We start from the raw sequence: 27,432 nt of genomic DNA, 5'->3' as shown, positions 1-27,432 counted from the left end.
GAGCGCCCTACGGACATCCAGAGTATGCATCTCCTTTTCTAGCCGTGATTCTGGGCTCTGGAAAAATGTTGGAAGAATTATATCCGCATTAATGTGGAAATCAGACGTTATCTTGGGGCGGAACTTCGGATCCAGCCGAAGAGAGACCTTATGCGGAAAAACTTGCATAAATGGTTTGTCCATTCTAAGAGCAGCTAGCTCACCTACCCTCCGTGCCGTCGTTATCGCTATTAAGAAGGCTGTCTTAATGGTAAGAAGACGTAAGGAGGCCGTTGCCATAGGTTCAAACGGCGGCTGAGTCAGCGCCTGTAGCACCAAAGTCAAATCCCACTGCTGATGTGGGCACCGAATTGGTGGGTACAGATTATTTAACCCCTTCAGAAATTTCTTGCATTCCGGATGGGAAAACACCGTAGACTTGTCCCATCCCCTATGCTCTGAAGAGATTGCTGAGAGGTGTACCTTCAAAGAGGCATTCGCCAAGCCCATCATTTTGAGGGTTGTGATATACAGTAACACTTGAGTTACCGATGCTCGCCTTGGTAAGAAACCACGCTCCCTAGCGTAGAGTTTAAAACGTCTCCACTTACTGTCGTAATTGCGGCGAGTCGACCTCTTTCTAGTGTTTAATAGAATATTTTTTAATAACCTATGCGCCACGCTGTGAGCCGAAGCGTCTCTACTTGGGGATGATTTATCGCCCCTGAATCTTGAGACAACAAGTCCGGCTGATTGGGAAACTTGTGGTATACTCCCCTTGACATACGTAGCACTGTTGAAAACCATTGTTGTCTGGGCCACCATGGCGTTATCAAAATGGCCTTCGTGTTGTCCCTGAGCAATTGCGCCACCACCCTCGATATTAGTGGTTGCGGTGGAAACAGGTAAAAAAGACTTTTCGTCCATCTGTACTGGAAAGCGTCCCCTTTGGATCCCGTGCCTACTCCCGCACGAGAGCAATATGTCGGACACTTTGTGTTTACAGCCGTCGCAAACAGATCCACAGTCGGCCATCCCCATTTGTTGAATAGTGCCGACAGATAGTCCATATTCATCTCCCACTCGTGTTGCTGGTTGTATACCAGGGCTCTGCTCAGTCCATCTGCCTGAACGTTGTCCACCCCTTTTATGTGTATTGCTATCAGAATTATGTCCCGAGCAATACACCAATTCCAGATGTTTTGACTCAGCACACACAGCACCCGAGAGACCGTACCCCCCTGCTTGTTTAGGTACGCCATTGCGGTGGTATTGTCCAGGTGGATCTGCACCACCTTCCCGTGCAGTAGGGATTGAAATGCCCTTAGGGCCAAGAACACTGCAAGAAGTTCCAGGTAGTTTATGTGTTTTTTCGCCTGCAGACTTGTCCACCGCCCCTGAATCTGATGTTGTAGGCAATGTGCTCCCCATCCCTGTAGGGAGGCATCCGTTGTTACACTGCATGCCGGCGTGAGTGGTTGGTATGGCATGCCTGAAAGCAAGTTGCTTGCAAGTGTCCACCATTTCAAGGACCTTAGTACCGCACATGGGAATGTTAGCCATTTGTGCTGGCTGTCGCGATTTGGTCGAAAGTTCATCAGAAACCAAGTCTGTAGAGGTCGCATACGCAACCTTGTATTGCAAACAGTCGTATTGCATGACGCCATGAGCCCTAGGAGCCTCTGAATCGACACAGCCCTTTGCTTGGGTTGCTGTTGGAAAAGATGTATAAGCTCCTTGATCTGGGCATACCTGGACTCCGGCAGATAAGCCCTTTTTTCTTGCATGTCTAAAATCGCACCAATGTAGTCTACCCGTCTCTGGGGCTGCAACCGTGACTTCTTCTGGTTCACCGTGATCCCTAGGTCTCTCAGAAGAGTGAGTACATACAGGACTTGGGAAAGTAATCTCTCTCTTTCGTCGCTGACCAGGAGCCAATCGTCCAAGTATGGATACACCACTATCCCTTGGGTCCTTAAGAAAGCAACTACAGTCGCCATGACTTTGGTAAACACTCTTGGCGCTGTGGACAGGCCGAATGGCAAAACCTGATACTGGTACGCTGTATCTCCTACAGTGAACCGCAGGTACTTGCGATGTCCTTCGCGAATACCTATATGAAAATAGGCATCCTTCAAGTCCAAAGTGACAGCCCACTCTTCTTGCACAAGAAGATGTAAAATGCCTTGTAGTGTTATCATCCTGAATTTTCTCATGTCTACATACCAATTCAGTTGCCTTAAGTCCATTATCGCCCTTATGCCCCCGTCCTTCTTGGGGACTTGGAAATAACGGGAATAGAATCCCTGCATTCTGTCCACCCACCTCACCGGCACAATTGCCTGCTTTTCCAACAACACTTGTACTTCCTCCATCAGTACCTGGGTTGACCTGGTATAGGTTATTCCTTGAAAAGGTGGCAAAGCTTTGAACTCTATCGTGTAGCCACACTTTATGATTTTCAATACCCATTGATCTGATGTTATGTTGTGCCACGCTTGCGCGTGACTGGCCAGTTTGATGGTAATGCTGACCTGCACAAGACCGTTGTTGTGGGTCTTGGGTTCCCGAGCTTCTAGTGTTGTCGGTAGCATAGGAGGTGGATGGACTGTCCCATCAAAGAGACTGCTTATGTTGGTCCTTGCCAGGCTTCTGTCCTTTCTGGCGCTGGGCATAGGGCTTATTGCGTTGATAAGGCTTATACTGCCGTTTATAGTCCCTTCTGTCCTGTCTGTATCTGGAGCGGCCTTGCTGACGTCCATAAGCAAAGTTTTTTGATGCCTGACCACTCACTGCTGCCATGAACGTCTTGGCAGTGAACTTTGATTGTTTCCACGACTGCATCGTGGAATCTGTCGTCTCGGCAAAGAGCCCTTTGCCATCAAATGGTAAGTGTTCTATTTTATCGCGCATGTCCTGCTGCAAAGTTGTTGATCGTAGCCACGCATGGCGCCTCAAGGTAATAGCAGTGGTCATTGCACGTGACTCAGTTTCCGCAGCATGTTTAAACGTGCTCAGCAAATGCCGCGTAATGACCGTCGCTTTCTCATATGTCCTTTTAAAATTCTCCTGAAATTCCTCAGGTGACATTGTTGCTGAATCTTGGAACAGTGTGTCCCAAATGTGGTGACCATATCTCGTCAAACAAGCCGAGTAATTAGCAATCTTGATTGCCAAACTTGACGTAGCATAGACCTTCCGTCCCAGAACATCAAGTTTTCTGCCCTCCTTATCACCGGGCGTCGAATGCCGCGCTCCCCCTTTCGAAGAGGCGCACTCTATAACCAAAGAATTTGGTTCCGGGTGCTTCATAAGGTAGCCACAGTCAGTCTCTTGCACCCGATATAGGCCCTCAAGTTTACGTGAGGTAGCTGTCGATGTTTGTAGGACCTCCCATGCAGTCTGTGCCGCTTTCGTTATCGCTGGTATCATGGGCAAAGCAACTGGGTGAGACACTTTAGCACGTGCCATCATATTATATACAGGATCCTTAAGGTCCATCTCAGGCTGCCTCAATTCAAGGCCCAATGCCTCCGCCATCTCACGTATCTGAATGTGATATGCCTTCAGCTCCTCCGATGGCGAAACCGAAGTGTGCGGGGCTACATCGGATGGCAGTTCAGGTTCCATAGGCTCTTCTGGAATGGAAGGATCGTCCTCATCAGTCCCCGTAGAATCCGAAGAATCCGCATCTCCGGAATCCGGCCTCTCCAATGGTGCAACAGGTACTTTTGGTTGTTGTGTTGCTGGAGGAGCAGATGTCGCTACTGGAATGCTGGCGGATAAAGTTTCCACAGCAGACACTACCGCAGGTTGAGTTGCCACCACCCGCAACTGTTGCTGTGCCTTCCATATCTTGTAATCCGCGTAGTCCGCTGGATAAATCACCGGTGGGGAATGCGTGAAACCGCATGCGTGATCAGATTGTGCAACAGTCCGCTGGGTAAAACACGTAGCCGGCGGGCGTACAAACATCGGAGACGGTCCCGTCACTGTCGCCCTGTCCACCATAGGTGGCCTTTGCGTAAGCATTGGGCTAGTTGCTGCTGAAACACGTTGCACTGGTCTCAACACAGCCGGCAAATGTACACGCTGTGGGGATCCCGACGGAGTCCTCGGTACCGGCAGTAGTGGAGTACTCGGTACCGACAGTTCTCTCACTCCCCGATCCGGGAAACCAAGGAAAGTAGGCTCAGTCGGCGTCGTATCAGTCGACTCCAAAAGGGCTAGTAAGTCCCTTCTTGCTCCAGATCCTGCCGCTATCTCCCTCTCTGTAGCATCTTCTCCGAAATCCAGAAAGTCCTCCGATCTGTACCCCTGTCTCGGAGTTATGGCTGGAGAAATCAATGGGGTTCTAGCTGGTGTAAGTTCCATCGCACCCCGTCGATGTTGAAAAGGTTTTGCGGCTGTCTGCTCTATATTTTCTGGAATCAAAGCATCCCTCGACGTCGAAGCTGATACCGAATCGACAGTCGATACCGTGCATGGTAAGGTAAGCGTCCCGTCCTGCATTTGCGGTACCGACCCTGTCAGTGTAGAGGACGCTGGTATCGATGGGGATTTCGCAGTCGACACCACGTTACGTGTCGATACCGAGTACATTGGTGCATTCAGCTGCGGTTGTGTGACTGTCGGCATCGAGATCGACATCGACTCCATCGGTGCCTGTAAACCTTGACACTCTCTCGATACCGATTTCCACGGTGTCGAAGCCGTCGACTCAGCAGAGTCCCAATCATCGCAATCTGATTGGAGCGGCAATGGCGACGGAGTTCGACTATGGACCCGAGTTTTCTTAGTCCTTTTTCGAGGGGGCGAAGATCCCTGATCCTCCTCTGTAGACGATTTTTGCTTGTGTCGCTTATGCCGGTGACGTTTCTTCTTTGCATCAGCCGGCTGCTTAAACTCAGCAGACACAGTGGCTTTCGACTGCCTACCGGCAGAGTCCACCATAGGCGTGCTCGCTTTCGATATCGAAGGATGGTTTGTCTTCGACATCGTGGACGACATCGAAGCGGTCCCCGACATCGATGTCGACGGTCTAGGGGTCGGCGGGCGCAGCGCATCATCATATAGTGCCGCCCGAAGCCTTAGCGCTCGATTTTTCAAAGTTTGCTTCGAAAATGACGAGCAAATTCTACAACCTGCGGGGTTGTGCTGCTCTCCCAGACACAACAAACAGGCATCATGTGTATCAGTTGAAGGCAGTTTCGCATTGCACTCCGTGCAGCGTTTGAAAGTCGTTTTGGGTCTGTCCTTAGTCGACATGACCTCAGCCATCCCACTATCGTAACGTTCGTTTTTATGCTTACTACGTCCTTGCGGGTGATCCAAATCCAAGTCCAATTACAGTCCAAATTTCCTAAAACCAATTCGTCGTCCTAATCCGTTCCTAGTCTTTTACCAATATATCTATTTACTAACTAGCCGAGGAGCTAACAGTCCGAGGTGTTGACGCAATGGCGGTCAAACAGAAACTGAAAGAGACACGCCCCAACTGCCAGGGATAAGAAGAGCACGGTCTCGTGCAGGGCAGTTAGGGGCGGAGCGAGGAGCTAGCTAATCGGTCCGTGAGGTCACTGCGCAGGCGCAGAACCCCACTGTTATGAATACAACGGATCACTATCCAGATCAATGAAATCTCAAGACTTTCAAGACATTCTGGAGCGAAACGTACTGTCCAGTGTCAGAAAGCTCTGTCTCAGTCGTAGGTCATGGATCCTCCAACAGGATAATGACCCAAAACACACAGCTAAAAGCACCCAAGAATGGCTAAGGACAAAACATTGGACTATTCTGAAGTGGCCTTCTATGAGCCCTGATTTGAATCGTATCGAACATCTATGGAAAGAACTGAAACATGCAGTCTGGAGAAGGCACCCTTCCAACCTGACACAGCTGGAGCAGTTTGCTCAGGAACAGTGGGCCAAACTACCTGTTGACAGGTTCAGAAGTTTCATTGAGAGCTACAGGAATAACTTGCTTGCAGTGATTTCCTCTAAAGGTTGTGCAACAAAATATTAGGTTAAGGGTCCCATCATTTTTGTCTATGCCATTTCCATTTGTGTTATTATTTGAAATATTTTGTTGCATCAAAACTCTAAAGCAAAGTCTGATTTTCGTTAAATGCGGAAAAAACAATGATGGGTGCCAATTATGTTTGTCAGTTTCAAGTTATTTCAGAGACAATTGTGGGTTCTTCTTTTTCGTGGAGTGGTACCAACACATTTGTCCACGTGTGTACATAGTTTCATTTTCCACCTTTCTTAGCAGGCATGACACAAAGCTCAAAATAGTGGGGCGCACACAGCTACAACCATCTGCTGACTGCTACTCCCCCCTCTTAAACAAATGAGATGGCCTGCTTTCCCCCCCCCCACACTGTTAATCCCCTCCTTGCCCCTTTCTTTGTTCTCTCTTTTCTCTGTTGCCTCCTCCCTCTTTGTTGCCCCCCTTTTCCCTTCTCCCATTCTTCCTACCCTACCTTCCATAGCCTCTCATCACCTCCCTGAACTCCTGTCTTGCTGTATTGTTCCCACTCTGCCCCATCCTTAGCATTACTTATTTGAAGATTGAATAAGTTACTGCTCCGATATCAATCTGAATCTGCTAAAAAATATTTTATTGAATTTATAACGTAGTTTGCGGAAGCAAAGCGAGTGTCTTACTATATATATTCCTCCGTTGTGCGTATATATGTTTGACAATGCTGTAAAATATTTTAATCATTTTGACTTCTAAAGGTTTCCTCGCTCCATATATCCCTCTGTCACAGATGCAGGCTATAATAATAAGGTCATAATCAATTGGAACTTCAAAAGTGATGTGGGGGAAACCATGGCCATAGCTGTATGTGGCCAGAGTATTTTAAGAGGTGACCAGTTTTGCTTTATTATGTGTACAACGAACAGTCAGGCTGATGTGGGGGCTGCTGCCTTGTTACCATCCTAAGTGGTGCAGCTGGGGAAATGCTTGACTAACAAGCAAAAGGTTGCTGCTTTGAATCCCTGCTGGTACTGTATCGGGCAGCAGTGATTTAGGAAGATGCTGAAGGGCATCATCTCATACTGCACAGGAGGAGGCAGTGGTAAACATGTTTTAATGTAAACCGCCCTGAGCCTTTTGGAAGGGTGGTATAAAAGTTTTAATAATAAATAATAAAAATAAATAAATAAACTCCTCCCGAATTCTACCAAAGACAACCACAGGGCTCTGTGGGCGCCAGGAGTCAAAAACAGAATTGTTCACTTCAGCATGATGTGTACCAATGCCACATCAAAATAATAAATCTTATTTCTAAACAACAGAATAGCTTTTATGGCCCCAGTGGAATCTTTGCTATGCGGAAAGGCAGGTAACAGTCTCTACACCCATGATGTCTGTAGCTGGGCTAATAAATGACTCAAAATAAATATATGTTTGCTTAATCCAACAAGCCTTCTGCAAACCAGCCACTCACTCACATAATATAAAGAACACCTTTCTTTACAAAGTACACCTTTCAGGCTGACTCAATCTCTTTATTCAAGTTTTAAACTTAATCTCTTCTGGGAGAGGAGATGTAAGTAATCGTTTAAGAAGAGGGAACAGCTTGAACCCCAAATTAATGCTTTGGCACCTAAGTACTTAACATATTGTTTATGAATTAGACCACCAAAATATCACCAGAAGCCATGAAAAAGCATGAAAAATGCTAACAGAAACAAAAGCACACATGTTTATTGTGCTGGGGGGGAGAGATAAATGTTTCTCTTGTTTTTTTAACACCTACACTAAACTCTTAGTGATGCCATGCAGGGGTTTGGAATGAAGTGTCAGTAGATACCAAAATTTACTTTGCTTATATATTGCTTTTCAACCATATACTGAAAAGCAATATATACAACAAACAACAACAAAGATTCTCAAATCAATTTAGATAGAATGTTTTCTATTCCCCAAAAGGTGTGCAATCTAAAAAGAAACACAAGGTAAATACCAACAGCAGCCACCGGAGAGACAATGCACTGGGGTTGGATAGTTGCTCTCTCTCTCTCTCTGCTAAATATAAGAGAGTTATAAAAATGCCCCCCCCCCCCAGTTAATAGGGCTTTTGCATCTAATTCAGTTAAAGTGATGGAAATGCTAAATCAGTATCTGGAATCAGTAATGGACTGCATAAGACTAATACACTGAAGCTTATTCCTGTAAAAGATGTTGCTGGTAAGGTGGTCATATTCAACATGGGGTTGCACTCCCCTTAAAGGACCAGGCTCATAGTCTGGGAATGCTCCTAGAGGCTCAACTACATCCACAGCACAGAGCATCTTCTATTTGCTAAGGATGATGTGCCAGTTGTAGCTCCTCCTAGACAGAGATAGCCTTGCCCTTCTTTGGTAACCTCCAAAATAGATCACTGTAATACATCAATAATATCAATAACCTGCGCTACACTGATGACACCACTCTGATAGCTGAGAACTCAGGTGATCTGCAAGCTCCAGTAATGAAAGTCGAAGAACACAGTGAAAAAACTGGACTACAACTAAATATAAAGAAGACTAAACTAATAACAGGTACAGCAACCAGCCTCAGAATTGACAATGAAGACATTGAAGTAGTGGATAGCTTCTGCCTTTTAGGATCGACCATCAACAGTAAAGGATCCAGCAGTCAAGAAATATACCACAGACTAGCACTTGGTAGGGTTGTAATGAAGGCCTTGGAAAGGATACTTAAGATGCTGTGATGTGTCTACACCTACAAAGATTTAGAATCGTTTGGGCAATGGTTTTTCCCATGACACTCTATAGATGTGAAAGCTGGACTTAGAAGAAACGAGATAGAAAACACATTGACGCTTTTGAACTTTGGTGCTGGAGAAGACTCTTGAGGATACCATGGACAGCCAGGAAAACAAACACATGGGTCATAGAACAAATCAATCCAGAATTTTCACTCAAGGCACAAATGACCAGGCCCAAACTATCCTACTTTGGACACATTATGCGAAGACCCAGCTACCTTGAGAAGTCCATAATGTGGGAAAAATTGAAGGAAAGAGAAGAAGAGGACAACCAGCAGCCAGGTGGATGGACTCAATTACGATAGCAATGAATGCATCACTGAGAGACCTTAAAGGCCAAGTTGAAGACAAATCATCCTGGAGATAATATATCTATGTGGTCGCTAAGAGTCGACACCGACTTGACGGCACGTAATCTATCAATCAATACATTACATGGGGGCTGCCTCTGAAGACTTCTCGGAAATGGCAATTAGCGCAGACTGCAGGCTAGGCAGCTAACTAGGACCAGTGCTTGAACATTTCTGCCAGCGATTCCGTTGATGCCCTGGTTCAAACTTGGAATAATGAACTTACTAGGACAGTAGACAAGAATACTCCTAAGCTCTTTCTCCAACCCACTTCTATATTAGCCCCTTGGTATATGGAAGAACTATGGAGCTGAAGTGGCAAGGCTAGAGCGCAAGTGGCTTGAACAACAGATTACAACACAGAGCGCATTTGAAGATCTATGCTTTGATAATGTGAGCAGCAAAGAAGCAGTTCTTTTCTGCCCGCATTGCTTCTGCAAACTCCTGTCCAGTGGAGCTGACTAGGGATGTGAGAAGGCTGGTGCATTCCCTTCCTCCCTTGAATGGAGTGTTTGGATCCATCAGTTACCCACTGTGACGTTTTAAATGAGGTTTTTGCAGATAAAATCTCTCGTACTTGAGCTGAACTAGACTCTACAGTTACTGCAGAGTCTACTGTGGAAGTGACCGGCAGTGGAGTTGTCTCCTCTTGTGTGATTAAATTGGATCAATTTCAGTTTGTGACTCCCGAGGATGTGGAGAAGCTGCTTGGGACACTTCATCTTACCACCTGTTCTCTTGACCCTTGCCCAACATGGCTTATACAATCTATCAGGGAGGTTATTGGAGAGGGTCTTGTTAATATCAGTAATGCTTCTCTGAGGGAGGGCAGAATGCCTCTTGTCTCAAGAAGGCAATTATTAGACTACGTTTGAAGAAACCTGCATTGGATCCCTCAGAATTAGGCAATTATAGGCCTGTCATCAACCTCCCATGATGTGCAAGGTGACTGAGAGGGTGGTAGCATCTCATCTTCAGGTTTTCTTGGAGGAAGCAGATTATCTGTACCCCTCTGAAACCTTTTTTTCAGGTAGGCTATGGGGTTGAGATGGCCTTGGATGGCCTGGATGATCTCCAATTAGGAATTGACAGTGGGGAGTGTGACTCTTGTTGATTCTTTTGGCAGCTTTCAATACCATTGACCACGATGGTACTGGAGCACCTGAAGAGGCTGGGAGTAGGAGGCACTGATTTGCAATGGTTATACTCCTACCTCTTGAGCAGGTTCCTGATGCTGTTGCTTAAGGATATGCAAATAGGCTTGCCCTCAAGCCCAACCAAGGGGCTGGTCTCGCTCCAGTGGGAAGCCAAGTCAAGCCCCCTGCTCACGAGCTGGCTCAAGGGCCATACTTGTAAATGAGAATCCAGTAAGGATTCCCCTTTACAAGTAAAGGGTTGTGCTGGGGTGGAGTGGACAAGGGAAAGTTCCCCCTTTTACCTTAAAAAAACACACTGCTGTGCAGTGGCAGCAGGATGAGGGCAGCAAGAGCTCCTTCCAGCTCCCCTTTTTTCTCCCAAATGACAGCGCGGGCCAGTCTGCAGCCCATTTTGGGCCTTACTGTGCAGGTGCCCGTGCGGAGAAAGGCCCAAAATGCAATGCATACCAGCCTGTGCTGTCATCTGGGAGGCAGAAAAGGAGCTTGAAGGAGCCCTCGCTACCACCTCCGTTATCCCAGGGAGAGCAGAGGTGGCAGCGAGGGCTCCAACAAGCCTCCTGGCCTTGGGGGTCTCCCCAGAATGCCCTGCACATGCACAGGGGCATTCTGGGACTTCCAGGGGCCAAGTGGCCCCTGATCCCTGCTGCCCTTACCAGCTCTGTCAAGGAGCTGGTAATCATGAGGCTGGCCAATCTGGCCGCCCAGGGTGAGCTTCCTGCTCGTCTGCGGGGAGAGTGGGCTAAGCCTGCTCTCTCCACAGAGCCCAGTTAGGCTCTACGCACGGATCGTGTGTAGAGCCTCCCTAAATAAATACCTCACCCTGGTTCTACTATAAGTGAACTACCATTTAAATAATAATTTTGCACATTAATGGTTGGATTTAAAAGCCATTACAAAAGAGTATTTCTATTAAAGCAATTTTTAGAATAAATAAATCCAACAGTCTTTTTCACAGAATTGTTGAGAATTAAAAGGTAGAATTCAGGACAGCAAATATTTTGTCATCTGAGCAGTTTCTGCTTGAGGCAAACATGACATCTTTTTATAGTGTTCTGGAAATGGTACTCTAGCGCTCATATATCCTTCACCTAAAAGTTTATTGCCCAGAAACAACTCACAAAAGATGCACTTAATAAAAACAGCAATTTGATTAAAAATGTATTCTGCGCTATAACACTAGGTAACATGTTTTTTTTACTACCTACATCTAACTTTTGCAGCACAGTTGATGGAAATAAAAGCTTCCCAGCTGCACTGCTACAATTAGACCACTCGCCAAGTTGCATGACTCATCGCACAATATCTCATTAGTCTAGAAATTCATCCTAACCACATTTTTCCTTTTGGTGCAGTGTTCATATAAAGCTTGCTGGAACAGAGAAAGCGAGTGAGGCACATGCGTGCGCGCGCGCGCGCACACACACACACACACACACAGAGAGAGCTATTTTACACTCCTGCAGCTAAAGGTCAAACACAGAAGACACAGCATCCTTAATCCCCAACACATGGTTTTGTATTCCTAACTCAAAGAATTAAAAGAACTCAAGTAACAAAGAATTCCATGTGTATTCCTAACTCATTTAGTTCTGCTAATTTAGTTCTGCTAATGCTTTCTCATCAAGACACAGTTACTGAAAATTATTTTTATAAAGGTATTGATTTTCTATAAACCAGGTTAAAACGCAACACTCTCTTGCACCCGGCACAATACTGCAGCCGAGACCAGGATTTGCCCAATATATTCTCTTCAGTTTTTCCACCATGACATTCAGGGATGTAGCTATAATTGAACAGGTGGGGTGGGGCCCTCTGAATGAGTGACAGCTCACTCTTTGCTCTTTATTGTTGATGTTGTATGGCTATATAAGGTGGTTGTAGTATGTATATGTTTTAAAAATTGTTTCTGAACCAGGGGTGTGTGTCCAGGTAAATGTGTGTGAGAGAAAGTATCTATGTACTTGAAGAATATGTGATATTATTTGCACAGGAAAGAAAGAAAGGATTTTCCAAGAATGTTTTGTATTTCATCATGTCCTTACAGTCCTTCTGTAGTGACTAGCCAGCCCTCCCCTAAGGAGTTAACCAGAAGTGAATCCTGTCCTGAATGACAGGCTGGTGAACTCCAGGGATCAGCCAATCAGCATACCAGGTGGGTGGGACCTAGGGAGCCATTGGGAGTTTTTTGTTTGAAGAAGCTGGACTGGGGGCGCAGAGGGGAACACATGTGGCCATGAAGGATGGCTGCAGCAGGGGCTTGAATTCTCAACCAGGGTTTAGGTGAGTTCAAGAAAAAGAAAGCCTGGGCTTTGGCTTTGGGAAGTTTAGTCTAGGGAAAGTTTGCTTAGTCAGATTTCTTGTTAGATTTTCTGTTTCTGTGGTGTATACTTTGTATATCCCTGAAACTGTTATAGGATTTTTTATCTGTAATGTAACTAAACTAAGAAACATAAGCCTTCGCCCACCCAGCCGGGGTGTTGCAAAAAGACTCTGTAAGCTTTTAAAAGTGCTTTTGTATTTCCCTACATACCTGTTCCTTGCAACTGGGTGACCACAATTTTTAAAGTGTAAACATCATTTGGAGGGCTTTTTGAAGTATTATTGTAACCTACTGAGTATTTTTACTTGTAACTAAAAGCTGAGAGAGCCTCTGATGGAAGCAGTCTGTGGTACTTGAATAAAGCTGTTTTTCTTTTTGTTCTTTTCTTTTACAAGCCTCCCTGAGTGGGGTTTTTAACTCAAGAGAAGCGGGGGGCTGGAAGGGGGTCTTACTCTGGTGCAAGCACGTCCTCAGACATTCAGCAACTACCAGTTTTCTCACCACATGTAGGCTTGCAAGTGGGGGATTTTTGTGTACGTTTTCAATAGCAAAAGAAAGAGAGTTTCCCTGGGATTCTACCCCAAGCCCAAGGGGGTTCAAGCTCTGTTGATAAGCAGGTGGTGGTGGCAGCCTTTAGAACCTACCAAAAATTACAGGAAAGTTTTAGGAGCAGCCTTTGCCAGAAAGCTCAGCAGGGATAATTCAGCATTTCCCCTTCCCCTCACAGAAGCTTGCTCTGAGACAAAGGCTTTAATCCGCTACAACTTATATATGGGGGGCCCACACCAAACTTGCTACATCCCAATTACAATAGCTTGCTGGGGTGGGAGAAGTAAAAGTCCAAGACAACTGGTATGATTCAGAATCTTGCACTTGCAAGATCCATGTGAGTTTCCAGGTCTTTGTCCACATTCTATAGACCCACCAAATCAATCCAAACTAAATAAAGTGAGTTTTAAACTTGATGTGATTCAGTGGGGAAGAAGGGAAATACCAGGTGATCTACTAAAAAAGGGCAACACCCATAGGCAGCCAAAGATTTGCCGTCCTGGGGACAAGAGTAAGGGGGCTTATGGGAAAGGGAATCTTAACTCTGTGCATATGATGTTCCACAAGATCACCAAGCAAATGTTTTGTGTTTTTTTAAACAACAGCAAAAAGCAAGGCTTTAAGAAAAGGCTACTTATGTTCACCATTAAATACCACTTGGAGTGATACACTCCCAGTGTACCACTCTGGGATGGTACACCCTACATGGACCTGAAAGGTGCATGGTATAAACGGTGCATGGAAAAAATTGGGAAGAACCAATAGGAACCCTATTAAAGCAGCTCTACGTGAACAGCCCCCAGGTATCTTCGAATTATCTTTATTGCACTTACATGTGGCTAATACATTGCCTCATCTACTTTACCCCACTTAATTCCGTGATTAAGCCCACCATCTGGGAAAGGCCCCACACATGAATCTTCTGTACTGGATGCAAAGAAAATAGCATCCAAAACCCCAGTAACTTTTGTGAAGCAGCTGGGGCACATACTTGTACATTAGTGATAATTTTACTTAGCATTTTTATAAGGCCTTTTGAGTGTGCAAACCACATCATGTGTATTATCTTGATGTAACTCTTGCAAAAACCCTATTGCCCTCATATTGCATTATCATCTACACATTTCGGGAGGCCATTCTTACATTCTTGCTCTTTCAGAGGTGAGTCTGACAACACCACAAGTCTTCTCTATAGCCACTCTGTGAAACTCTGTAGCTACTCTGAAATGTCCCACCACCACCGACATGCATTTAGTGCTTTATTTAGCCACATTCTGGTAGAAATCAAAAGCCTTTCTGTTTACCCACATCTTTTCAAATATGGGCTGATCTGCCTGCCTTTTTCTCTTTCTTTCTTATTTATTTATTGTTAAATTTATACCCCACCTTTCATTAAGAAAATTCCAAGGTGGCTTATTTTAGGTGATTTTATGATGGCTCCTTTATTTTTGTTACATTGTTTTAATCTATTATGTTAGCTACTTTGAATGCATTCAGGAAAATAAAACTGGTGAGAAATCTTTTAATAAAGTATTATTATCCCCATACTGTCACTGGGGATATGAGGCTGAGAGGAAGCAGCTGAGAGTCACCTAGTGTGTTCATGGCAGAAGTAAGATTTGAATTCTGATTCACAGCTCATTGTCTGTCTTACTATGCTATACCAGCTCTCACTAGGCACTATTTCTCTTTATCTCAGCAATACGAAGGCAGCTTTCTGTTGCACCTGTGGTTCTACGTACTGGGATGACATAGCACTGTGTATCAAGCCCTGCATTTGCCTAAATCCCCATTTCTCTCCTTCCAAATTTTTTTGATGAAGAGCACAATTGCCTGCAAAGAGATAATCTCCATTAAGGCAACTGAAACAAACACTAACATTTGCAGTCTATTCATAGCCAAGAACCCCTACAACTTGACAAAAGTACTTTTTCTAGAGGATGGTCCTCAGACATGGAATTTACTCAAGACCTCCAGTGGTTACCAGAAATGTAACATACTGTATCATATGTAAACTTACGTTTTAAAGCACGGGTCTCCAGACATTAGCTGCATGCTGATCAGCACCTGTAAGTAACAAACAACTGGAATAAAACTCCCAAACGTATGAAAAAAAGGAATATACACAAGACAGATGTATGACATGTTAAGTGTCACAGGGTTGCTGCAAGGATGAATGAAGTGACTGACAGTAAAGCTCTCTGTGGACGTGTGGAAATTAATGACAGCAGTCCAATACGAGAAAGTACTTTTGTCTCTTCTGTGTTTTACAAAAATCTGTCTATAAATGCAATCCACAAATTGAAAATCAGTGATATGGGGCAGAAGGTTTTCAATTACCAGGTTTTTACTGCAGAAAGGTTTCTACGTTACTGTGTTGAACTTCAAGCAGTAAATGAGCAGATAACGCATTTTTTAGTCATGCTTAAAACAATCTGTTAATATTTTAAAAATTAACAGTGAAATTTTACTAGGAAAAGAAATCATATAAAATGAAGAAAATTTTCATGGGAATATTTCCATGAAATATTCAAAATTTTCTAGAAGAGTCACATCACTGTTAAGAAAGGGTCAAATTATGCACAACATTGCAGATGGGAAGCACTAAAAACAGGCAAATATTATAGCTTCACAACTATTGACAACATTCCGCAGTGAAGGATTTTCACAACATCTTTGCTTATTGTATCACAAGCCATGACTGGAGGAATAACTACCTGGAAAATTAATTAATTCTCTAATTAGTTTACTTTTATCTTTTTTAAATGGCTTCATTTATACAGAGCTTCTTTGATAATTTTCACTCTGTACTTGCACCTTTGTTTCCAGATTCCTACTGGAATGATATATTATGGTAACCTTGAGTTCAATCTGTCCTGTCAATATTTAGAAATGAAGTACCACTTTGTTAAATTGATGTTTTTATGGTCTGTGGACCGAAATAAACTGTTGTGTTAAATAGATGCTTCCGTTGACCGTTTAGCAGAAATGCTCTTTTTCTTAAAAACAAAACACCACACATACACACACACACACATAATTACTTTGAGAATTGAGTTGTCCTGCCTTGTGTTTTTGGTATCATAACCTTCGAGTAAACAGCGACGAGTAGTGTTTCCTGATCCAGCAAACTCTGCCAGATTGAGGTCTGCAAAACCCAGCTATTGACAAAAAGATAGTTAGCAGTCACAAACAGCCGAGGAAATTTGGACTTCTTTGAATTCAAACTTAAATAAAATCAAAGGATTGGCTAAGCGGAACACCACATTGAAATAATACATCTAAACTTTCTTGGTGCTATGCAACTAGTTCCTCTGGTTGCATATACTGGATACCAGATTTGTGGTATCCAGTATAATTTTTCATTATAGGCACAATAAATCTGAATGAATTTGTATATTAAAATTACACAAGTATGGACCCACAACAAAATATTGCACTACGTCCCTGGGCCTTTCCCAGATGGTGGCCTCTACTGCAGGATTAAGTGGGGCAAAGTAGTGAGTTATGAGAGCATATTAGCCGCATATAAGCATAGTAAGGATAGTCTGGAGAAACCTGGGAGTCGTTCACATTGGTGTTGTTTTAACAGGGTTCATCTCAGTTCCTTGCCATTTTCCCCCATGCACCGTTCATACTGCTTGCTCCCCAGTCTTTCTCTACCCCTTCTGACCAATGGCTTTCTAGAGGAAGTGGGATGCCGCTCCTCTTTCCTACCTGCGCATGCGTGGTGTGTGTCTTTCAAAATTTTCAATTGGGCTCATGAAAATCTATTTCCTTTAAAAAATAAACTTTTTTGGAGAGACTTCTGGAAGACCGACAACTTGCCAGACCAACCACATCGTTACCTGCCACCCTGGCCGTTATAAAGCCTGTGGTAAAAAATTCCGTCTACTACCAGCAGGTGGCACTCTTCCAGGGACAGAGCTGTTTGTAATGTGGTACGTGGCAGCACCTCCAGCATGCCTTTTCTCTTGCTACTCATGGTGTGGGCAGCTGCAGAGGCATGGACGATGACATCACCAGCCTCCCTAAGGGAACAGTTTGAGTTAGGCTGCCCTGCCCTCACTGCTCAGCTGCCACCACCACCTCTTCACATATAGATTCCACTGTGATATAGTCTTACACTGGGGAGTGTGCACATCTAGGCTCCCCTTGTACATACCCTTCCTTTGCTTACTCTTGGGTGTGCTTGCATAAACTGCTTCCTCTTGGTACAAATGTACACATACATACCTTTTTAACCCTGAAGTGCACGTGGGGTGCCCCTTCTCTTCCCACCGTGCACCTAGTGGCAGCAGCGGTGGTGGCTGAGTGGCAGGGTCAGGGCAGCCTACCCTGGGCTGCTTCCTCAGGGAGACTACTGCCACTGCTGCCACCGCCGTGCAGGGTGGGGAGAAAAGGGACTCCCCACGTGTGACGGAAAAAGAAGTGGCGCTGCAGCACTGTTCCCTCTAACAGGGATTCCCAGATGTTGTTCACTACAACTCCTAGCATCCCCAGCTGCAATGGCCTTTGGCTGGGGATTATGGGAGTTGTAGCCAACAATATCTGGGCATCCCTGTTAGAGAGAACACTGGTGGGCAACTTGAACACAGGCTGTCTATGGCCTCCCTAAGCAACTGCACTCTTCTGCTGGGTTTTGTGTTTGGATAGATTTGTCCGGGTTTCTTTTCTTTTTTGCTCCTCCTTCAGGCAGTCAATCTTAGGGGTGAGTCCGAACCGGTCCGGCGGCCATTCTAAGGAATGGCCGAACTGCCGGACCGGTTCGGCCCTTGCTGGTTCGGGTCCGGGTGGGGGGCATAACTTTAAGGGCGGGAGGGCTTTCTTACCCCTCCTGCCTCTTCGCCCCCTCCAGCGCCCGTATTTAACTGAATAACAGGGCGCTGGAAACCAGCCGCCCCCGCCCCCGCCCCCCCGAGCAGATTCACATAGAAAAGTGCCCATACCCCTGCCGCCGTCGCCCGCCCGCCAGCCCTCCCTCCCTCCCAGCTGCCCGCCCGCCCGAGTCCTTACCGAAAGCTGCAGGAGAAAATGAGAGGAGCTCCCGGACAGAGCTCCTCTCGTTAGAAAGGCCTGCTGCAGAATGAAGGCGCTTTGCACGCGTGCGCATGCGCGCGCCACAAAGGACGCCGGAGGCCCGGTCTACCTGCCGGGAAAAGGCCTTTTCCCGGCGGGTAGACCGGGCCTCCGGCATCCTTTGTGGCGCGCGCATGTGCGCGCGCGCAAAGTGCCTTCATTCTGCAGCAGGCCTTTCTAACGAGAGGTGCTCTGTCCGGGAGCTCCTCTCGTTTTCTCCTGCAGCTTTCGGTAAGGACTCGGGCGGGCAGCTGGGAGGGAGGGAGGGCTGGCGGGCGGGCGACGGCGGCAGGGGTATGGGCACCTTTCTATGTGAATCTGCTCAGGGGGGGCGGCGGCGGCGGCGGCTGGTTTCCAGCGGCCCGTTATTCAGTTAAATACGGGCGCTGGAGGGGGTGAAGAGGTGGGAGGGGTAAGAAAGCCCTCCCGCCCTAAAAGAAAGGGCCCCCCTTCGGTGCTGGTCCGGACTGGTCCGGACCGTGCACATCTCTAGTCAATCTTGCGGAAGATTGAAAAGATAAGTGGGTGAATTGCTCCTCCTTCAGGCAGTCAATCTTCCGCATGATCAGCAAGTAAATCTTTTTTTTTTTAATTTAAGTGAGGCTTTAAGAAAAGATGCTCTATCAGTATGACCCCTCCATACATCTCTGAAGAAATGTTGGGATATATCAAAGTATTCCAAAAAGTAAGAAGTGGAACTTTTTAGCACAAAGATAATGTAGGCTAAGCTCCAATGTGCAGGGGGAAATCCGAAATGTGTATGGAGGGCACCTTGATGTCTTGCACGGACTTCAAAATAAGTCCCACCCCCGCAATTTATGAACACCACCCACCCTTCCTGTGGAGAAGTGAAGTAAAACTGCCACCTGCGAAGGGCCCTGGTGTACATGCATTACCTGAGCCAGTGGCTGAGCATGGTGGAAAAACAGAAGTCAGCAACAAAGACAGGAATCCCTGCTCTAACGTGGGTCTTACCTTATGTGCAATTTTTACTTTTTCTGGGGATTTTTTGTAGGCGGTGAGGAGGGCACTGGTGCTCAGTTGCAGCTCCTTTTCATCTAGCCCTAATGCTTCAAGAGTAGTGTTAAGCAGCAGCATTCTCAGTTTTATGTAACTACTTCAAAGTGGCCTAAGGCATGTTTCTACTGTTAAGTCTTATTGTGATTATCTGAACCTCCACAATGTTCCCCGAAAGCTGGAGAATTGTAAGAAAATTCCCTAAGAACTTGCCCACCAGCACCTAGGAGACTCCCTAAGAGATTAAGGGTGTTAAACTCTTCCCCTTCAGAAACTGAACAGGGTTACCTGACTGGTGAGGGAGCCACAGAGTTTCAACATTTTCTTCTGTGGAGAATTATTAGACAGCTTTCTCCCTTAGTAGCCTCCCTTAGAGGTTGTTCAAGCAGAGAAGTTTCCTGCTCTTTTTGCTGAAGCCCCTTGTAGCTCTGCCCATCTGCTTCTTAATTTTCTGAGCTTACACACATTCTGTCCCATTGACTAACATGAGGCAGTTTGAGTTTTTTCCCTTTCAGATTTTTGTGAAACTAGTGTATCTGCAGATCACCCCAAATCTGCTGGTACCCTCACTTGCCCACAGGCACTCCAGTTCTCCATTCATAAGGATCATAACATTTTCAATTCTTTTGGAAATAGTATATAGATGGGGGGGGGGGCGGGGAGAGAAGCAAAATATTTCATTGATAAGATCATATTCTTTTACCTTTGCATAGGCCTTCCCACCTTTTAATTCCTGCAAAAATAAATATAATAATATGGTTTATAATTACAACTTTTCTGTAAAGCAAACTTCTTTCAATACGTACTTGACAATAACTAAACAAGTGAACACATCACATGCATCATGTATATTATTTGCCACATAGTAATTCTGAGAGAGGCATATAAAGTTATCTTAGTGGAGTTCCCTAAGTCAAGAAGGGCAGTTAAGACAAGTAGCTGCTACTACTCATTTTGATTTGGTTGAAGCAGATTAAAAAGATGAGCAGAAGCATTTTATCACTTCTTTCCACTGTATCTGCACCCCAAAGTGACTGGAACTGAGGGAAGGATTTGTGAACCCCCACCCCAGCAATTCTGATGGGGTCATGAAATAACCTTTGCTAAACTTGGGTGCTTATAGGCTATTACCGATGACACATACAATACTAAACTCTTTCCAACCAACCCACTGATTTCCAATTCTTCTAGTATGAAAAAGAAAACACAACATCTATTATATGTTTTGAATAATTTGTTTGTGTGAAATAAAGTCTTCCTTTCTGATGACCTACAAATACCAAATTTTGCATACACAATCCTGCCACTGAGATTAGCTGAATGCACTACTTGTAATATCACAATATACTCGGTTAAATGTTTAAATATATTTTTTGTATTTTTTAGAACAAATTCTGACTATAATAATCAGATTTTAACTGTTATTGTCCAACAGATTTTTTAACACTCAATGAGATCAATTATTTCAAAGCCACACCATCCCAGGAGAAGCAGAATGTCTTCTAAGATTCAGATTCTAATTATTGTTTGAAGTTGAAATCCTACAAATTTCTAACTGTTATTTTGTTTGGTAAACAATGGGTCTCACCCACTATAAAGACCAGCCCAAGTTAGGGGAATCATTATTTAAAAAAATATTTGATGTGAAGTGAATTGGATTCAAATACTGGCTGACTTACCGCACAACATTACATGAGTGTTATAATGTAGTGTTTGTGCAGTTGCACGAGAGTTCTTTTGCACAAGTGCAGTTGCATGATGGCATGGCTGTTATTTCCAGTGGCCACACTGGCATGCAACTCCATTTGTACAATTTTTGCAAAATTACAATACAACATACACATAATGTTATCATGTTGATGTAGTATACTTGGACTTCCAAAAAGCTTTTGACAGAGCTCCCCACCAAAGGCACTTAAGTAAACTAAGTAGTCATGGAATAAGGGGACAGGTTCATGTGTGGATCGGTAACTGGTTGAAGGACAGGAAACAGATGATAGGTATAAATGGAGAGTTTTCACAACAGAGGGAAGTAAGAAGTGGGGTCCCCCAGAGATCAGTACTGAGACCAATGCTCTTTAACTTATTTATAAATGATCTAGAAGTTGGGGTAAGCAACCAAGTGGCCAAATTTGCAAATGACACTAAACTATTTAGTAGTGAATTCCACAACAGATTGCGAGGACCTGCAAAAAGATCTCTCCAAACTGGGGGAGTGGGCGACAAAATGGGTGACAAAGTGGGCGACAAAAACACGGTTCAATGTAAGCAAGTGTAAAGTGATTCATACTGGGGCAAAAAAACAACAACCCCAACTTCACATATACACTGATGGGACCTGAGCTGTTGGTGACTGACCAGGAGAGAGATCTTGGGGTCATGGTGGACAGCTCATTGAAAGTGTCGACTCAGTGCACGGCAGCTGTGAAAAAAGCTAATTCTATGCTAGGAATCATTAGGAAGGGGATTGAAAATACAAACACTAATATTATAATGCCCTTAAAGAAATCTATGGTGCAGCCGCATCTGGAGCACTGCATACAGCTTTGGTCACCCTCTCTTAAGAAGGATATTGTAGAACTGGAAAAGGTACAGAAAAGGGCAACCAAGATGATCAGGGGCCTGGAGCACCTTTCTTATGAGGCTAGGCTACAGCATCTGAGGTTTTTTATCTTAGAAAAGAGGAAACTAAGGGGAGACATGATCAAGGTGTATAAAATTATGCATGAAGTGGAGAGGGTGGGCAGGGAGAAATTTTTCTCCCTCTTTCACAGCAGTAGAACCAGGCACTAGGGATGTGCAAACACGTTTGATGTCAAGCGTGTTTGCTGTCAAACCTGTTTGGTTCGACCGTTCGGGGTTGAGCCGAACCATCCCCTGTTCAGTCCGACCCTGGACTGAACACCCCCCAACTGTTCTGGGGGTTTGCGGGTTTTTATTTATTTATTTAATCAATTTATTTAAAATTTAATTTTTAAAAAAACTTACCCCATTTGGGGGAGGCGGCTGGCAGGGGGGAGTCTGTGGAGGTTTCCCCTCCCCCACCAGCTTCCCTTCATGCCGCCACCAGCCGTTCAGCCGGCTCTTCAGCCCATTCTGGCCTTCCCCCTCTGGCGCATTTTGGTGGCCACCGTGCCGGAGGAGGAAGGTCCGAACGGGCCAAAGAGCTGGCTGAACAGCCAGTGGCGGCATGAAGGGAGGCCAGCAGGGGGGAAGGGAACCTCCACGGACCCCTACGCCACCTCCAACAACTCCCCCGAATGGTGTAATTTTTTTTAAATCGTGAAAAAAAAACCCCGTACCGGACTGAGGGGGTTCAAGGGGGTGCCGAACCGAACTTGTCAGGTCCGGTTTGGGTCCGGTCTTGAACCGGACCAGCCGGTTCTGTGCACACCCCTACTAGGCACTGTTCCCTCTAACAAGGATTCCCAATGGTTGTTCACTACAACTCCCAGCATGCCCAGCTGCAATGGCCTTTGGCTGGGGATTATGGGAGTTGCAGTCAACAACATCTGGGAATCCCTGTAAGAGGGAACACTGGAACTAGGGCTCACGCCATGAAACTGAAGGTCGGGCAATTTAGGACTGACAAGAAGAAATACTTTTTTCACATAGCGCACAATTAATCTATGGAATTCTTTGCCATGGGACATGGTGATGGCCACCAGCTTGGATGACTTTAAAAGGGGCTTAGAGAAATTCATGGAGGACAGGTCTATCAATGGCTACTAGTCTGGTAGCTGTCGGCCACCTTCAGCCTCAGAGGCACAATGCCTCTCAATACCAGTTGCAGGGGAGCAACAGCAGGAAAGAGGGCATGCACATACCTCTTTCCTGTGAGCTCCCCAGAGGCATCTGGTGGGCCACTGTGTGAGATAGGATGTTGGACTAGACAGGCCTCGGGCCTGATCCAGCAGGGCTGTTCTTATGTTTACAGTATGTCAGCCAATGTTTATATTACTACCTCTCAAGCTTTACACTGAAACAGACCCCTCACTTTTATAAGGTTGGATCCAAAAGGCTGCTTATGTAAGCAAAAGGTACTTTCGCTCATGTGAAGCTACAATTTCCACTCATTCTCCTTTCCAACTGCAGTCTCTATGCCACATCTCATGTCATTCTAGATAATACCCTGACCCAAGGAGCAGCTTTTCAGGGATTGCAGGAGGAATGTGGAGTCAGAAAAGCCCTATTCTATAAGCAGAACTGTGCTTGCAATTCTTAGGATCCAACCTATTTTTCCAGTTAAACTGTTTCAAGGTACATAGATCTTCATTGCCCTTGATACAATTTGGAGAACACTATTTGCTAATAAATCATAGTTATGACCTTAATTATCCAGCTATTCTTGGACAAAGCCTAAGTATGGTTTCAGAATTTAACACTTAACGAGAGTGCTTTGCTGGTAAATGTTAGAAAAATAATAGTTACTTTCCCTAATTTTCTTCAAAATTAGACAGGTTAAGAACCCAGACTTTCATGTATTTTCAAACTGCCAGCTTTTGAAAGACGTTTTAAGAGCAGTCAACAAGAGATAACTTGATATTTAGAGCAGAATTACATTGCTAAAGAATGCTGTTATGAGATGAGCAGAAATATATACCTAGTTAAGAAATTAGACTCTGGATGCACCATCAAATAATTATATATATTATTTGTTCTTTAGAGACACACCAATAAGAGCACAAAGTCCAATGCAAACAACCCGGAGACAAGAACTGGCATTTTTACCTTTCGGACAGACACCCTACAAATGCAGGGATCCAAAAGCCCCGAAGTTGCACTTGCACTCATCTTACACATAAATGAGAATCTCTTCTTCCAGTGAACACAGTTTGCCTGTACTACTTCCCTGTAAATCAAAGAAATTACAAAAGATTAAACATACTGACAAGGACAATAAGTTTTCAGAAAAGCAATAATATTTTTTTTAAAAGATTTTGGTGTAAAACAGTGGCTGAGTTACAAAGCAGGACTTCTCCCATTTGAATTTCACCTCTGCTACCCTTTCTCAGCCTTCACCCCCACCCCACTGTGGGGATAAGAGTACTTATCTTCCAGGATCCTTATAAAGATAATTCATGTTAAATGCTGTGAACACACTGAAGCGCTATACAGATACTTATTATTTATTAATATAGTAGGGGAATAGTTGAAGTCACCTTTCTTTTCTATAATCATTAAACACTTCATCTAATTTTTAATGGCCCATTTGAAATCATTTTCTAGAGGCAAAATTCACGTACCATTATTTCTGAGGGATTGTCATTCACTTCAGTGGGAACTGTGCGGATTCAGAAGGCTGAACCATATGATACCTCTAATCAGCAAAATGCAGGGGTTGTTCAGATGTAATTTCAAACTAGGTTCAGCATTATGAGAATGAGCCTTAGGCTCAAGCCCTCCTCCCCTTACATCTGGCAATTACTAACTGAAACAAGCTATGGTGTCTATTTGCCTGCAAGGATCACAACTTAGGATCAAACACTGCTGTGAGAGAAGAAGAGAAAGAGAAAAAGAAAGGTAGCATACAAAAATAAAAGGTAGCAAACAAGAACTCCCACTAGCTTTCTTAGACTTTGAAGGATACTTAATACCCAAACCTAAAACATCTTTTACAGTCTGAAGAAGCCAGCCATAATTTATTCTAGATATATGCAAAAGCATATTCAGGGGGCCTATCCCAGAGGTTCTGTTTGGGTTTTGAGGGAGCTGAGTTGTTAAGCAGCATCTTATCTTCAGGGCAATTATTCTATTGTAGAAACATCTCATTTCCCCTAGAACCGACACTTGTAAGATGTTCTATTGTCTATCAGTCTGTGGGGGAGAATCTGTACCCTCTGTACTACTCAACTGTGGAAGTAGTATATAGCTCTTGTGGGGGGAAATAAGCCTTGGTGGTACTTGCTACTTTTATCTCCATTTCCTCTCAAAGCAATACTTTTGTACTTGCAAACCCAACTTTGGGACAGAGTGCAGCCAATCAGGACTCTCTCACAAGGGTGGCAACAGGATAAACAATTTCTGCCTCATTGACAGGACTGTAAAACATGGAACTGTATGTGCAAGATCGGAAGACTCTACATTGAAAAGTTCTTCCCTTTCCATTTTAATATTGCCTATTCTTGGTGGCAAAATCAGATCTAAGTGGGTTCTACTTTTAGCTCTCCTTGGAGATATTGAAAAATTAATAATAGTTTAAGCATGACAACTGCTGTGCAATTAAAAAAATTACTCATTTGACTTTTCATGTGACCAGTATCTTGTTTAAACTAGGTTGCCTTGCCTGTGTGTGCAGTATTACCATGCCAAGGATCTGTGGCCTGGGCACCGCAAAGGCATACCGTCACTGCACAGGTAGTGGAGGGCACACAGTTTAAGTGAGAAACTAGCCATATGGAATGTGCATAAGGGTCTTTTTTTAAAAAAAAAATAATGCCCAGCATCATATTAAATTAAACCATGACTTCTCTCATTGTGCTATACCTAAGATTCGAAGTCTGGCTAAGAAGTAAATCCTAATTCATTAACTTATTTGCTAAGTTTCCTCTAGAAACAAACTGAGTTAGAACCATAGTTAATGTATGTAAACATACTGTTTCAGATTAGGGCTTGGGTGGGTGGTTGGGTTGTGGGGGTTCTTTTTGAAATGTTTAATATGTTATTCTGACTTGAATTTGCTGGTAACCACTCAGCAAGATGACATACACCAGAATCTACCCACCCACAGACCATGCCTTCCCTCTATAGATGCAGATACTGAGAAATGAAAAACTCCAGAGAAAGAGAACATCAGAGAAAAGCGATGTCAGTTGAGAAGAAAAAGCAATAATAAAAAGGATGCCTGACTTTTCTGTACTGGCAGCCAGTCACTAACAAACTGATATAATGAGGCTGCTGAAATCTAGGTTATAACAAGCCACAGTTTCAGAGTCTGCAGCTAACAAATGTGACAGCTGGTATTGAGGTCGAGGAAAAAAGTATAGCTTTGTGTGTGAACAGAATGTTTGGTGAATAATTTTGCTCCATAAGAAGCTCCTGAGCACATCTTTGCTTTGCGTGCCAGGAAGACATGTTATTGTGTAGGTTCTATTTGAAATTTACTTGACAGCCTGAAGACAGGAAACAATGGTGGAGAAGAAATGTCCAGTTTGGATTCCATTTTAAAAAATAATAAAACTGCCTAGGTAAATATTTATTCTCTTTTTCTAGGAAAGTGAAGAACAAGATATCTAGCTCTAGAGTCTAGTTCATAATAGACACCTGTTAGAAAAGCTTTTAACTACTAGTCAGTACATTTCACAGAAAAGATATTGTCAAAGCATTATTACATACCTAGTTGCTGTGTGAGATTCTGGTGTCTCCCACCACATGTATAAAGTGTGGAAGTAATATATACACATACACTTATCTTTAAGACTCATACAAACAGCTGTATGCATTTAGTGGGTTAAACTCCGGTGTTTCACATCATAATCCTATTGCGTAGCACAGATAACAATTATTCAGGTTGAAAGGCATAGGTTTGGAGCAGGTATTATTGTTACATGAAAAAGATATGAACAACCAGACAAATCTTCACCTTAAGCAAAAGGTCAATTCTCAACTGCTTCTGGCATAGTATCTGCTGCACATTAGATAAGAACTGAGATCCAAGGACATCAGATTTTCCTCATAATATTAAAAGGAAGATCTGCATAAAGGCACCTGGCAACAAACATTTAATTTAATTATACTTTTGCAAGATAATGGTTCAAAAATGGGTAGTGTGGAAGCCATTTCTTTCATCAAGAAACTTGAGAATCCCTTCATACTCTAGTAATGAAGTCCCAATGCATGTGCAGTCTTATGGTTAAAACAAATATTTCTTGAACCCAAAGCCAATTGTACTATTCCCTGCTTTGCAAATTTGTTTGAAATGAAAAACAGGCTATACATTTGAAAATAAAGTAATCTGGAAAATATTAACAGCAAATGAATGAAGATATAGTAACTAAAAGTTCTGAGTTTACACGGCTGAATTTTCTAAATCTCCTCCTCTCCCCAAACTGTTTGACACTTGTATTGATTGGTTACCATGGAAGTGAAATGACTGCCTACTTGGCAATTGTGCTAAAAACATGTTGATGAAAGCTTTCCATTCTGAGTCAACTTCCTATGAGCCTTGGTCTGTAATTTTACTATGTACCATGAATA

General features: G+C 44.1%; 1 protein-coding gene across 4 annotated transcripts in view; it reads right to left on the bottom strand.

Annotated features, from left to right (window-relative positions):
- Positions 1-27,432, bottom strand: part of EEIG2 (EEIG family member 2) — a 157,012-nt gene that overhangs the window by 23,723 nt on the left and 105,857 nt on the right. For all 4 annotated transcript variants that reach the window (XM_053243518.1, XM_053243520.1, XM_053243517.1 and 1 more), the window contains 4 exons: positions 23,968-24,088; positions 19,940-19,969; positions 16,185-16,301; positions 15,161-15,207 (listed from right to left, as the gene is read on the bottom strand). In XM_053243518.1, coding sequence (XP_053099493.1) covers positions 15,161-15,207; positions 16,185-16,301; positions 19,940-19,969; positions 23,968-24,088 — 315 coding nt within the window. The remainder of the gene's footprint in view (positions 1-15,160; positions 15,208-16,184; positions 16,302-19,939; positions 19,970-23,967; positions 24,089-27,432) is intronic.

Source organism: Hemicordylus capensis, chromosome 4, assembly GCF_027244095.1.
Source record: "Hemicordylus capensis ecotype Gifberg chromosome 4, rHemCap1.1.pri, whole genome shotgun sequence".
NCBI lineage: Eukaryota > Metazoa > Chordata > Lepidosauria > Squamata > Cordylidae > Hemicordylus > Hemicordylus capensis.
This window is presented reverse-complemented; position numbering and strand designations above follow the sequence as displayed.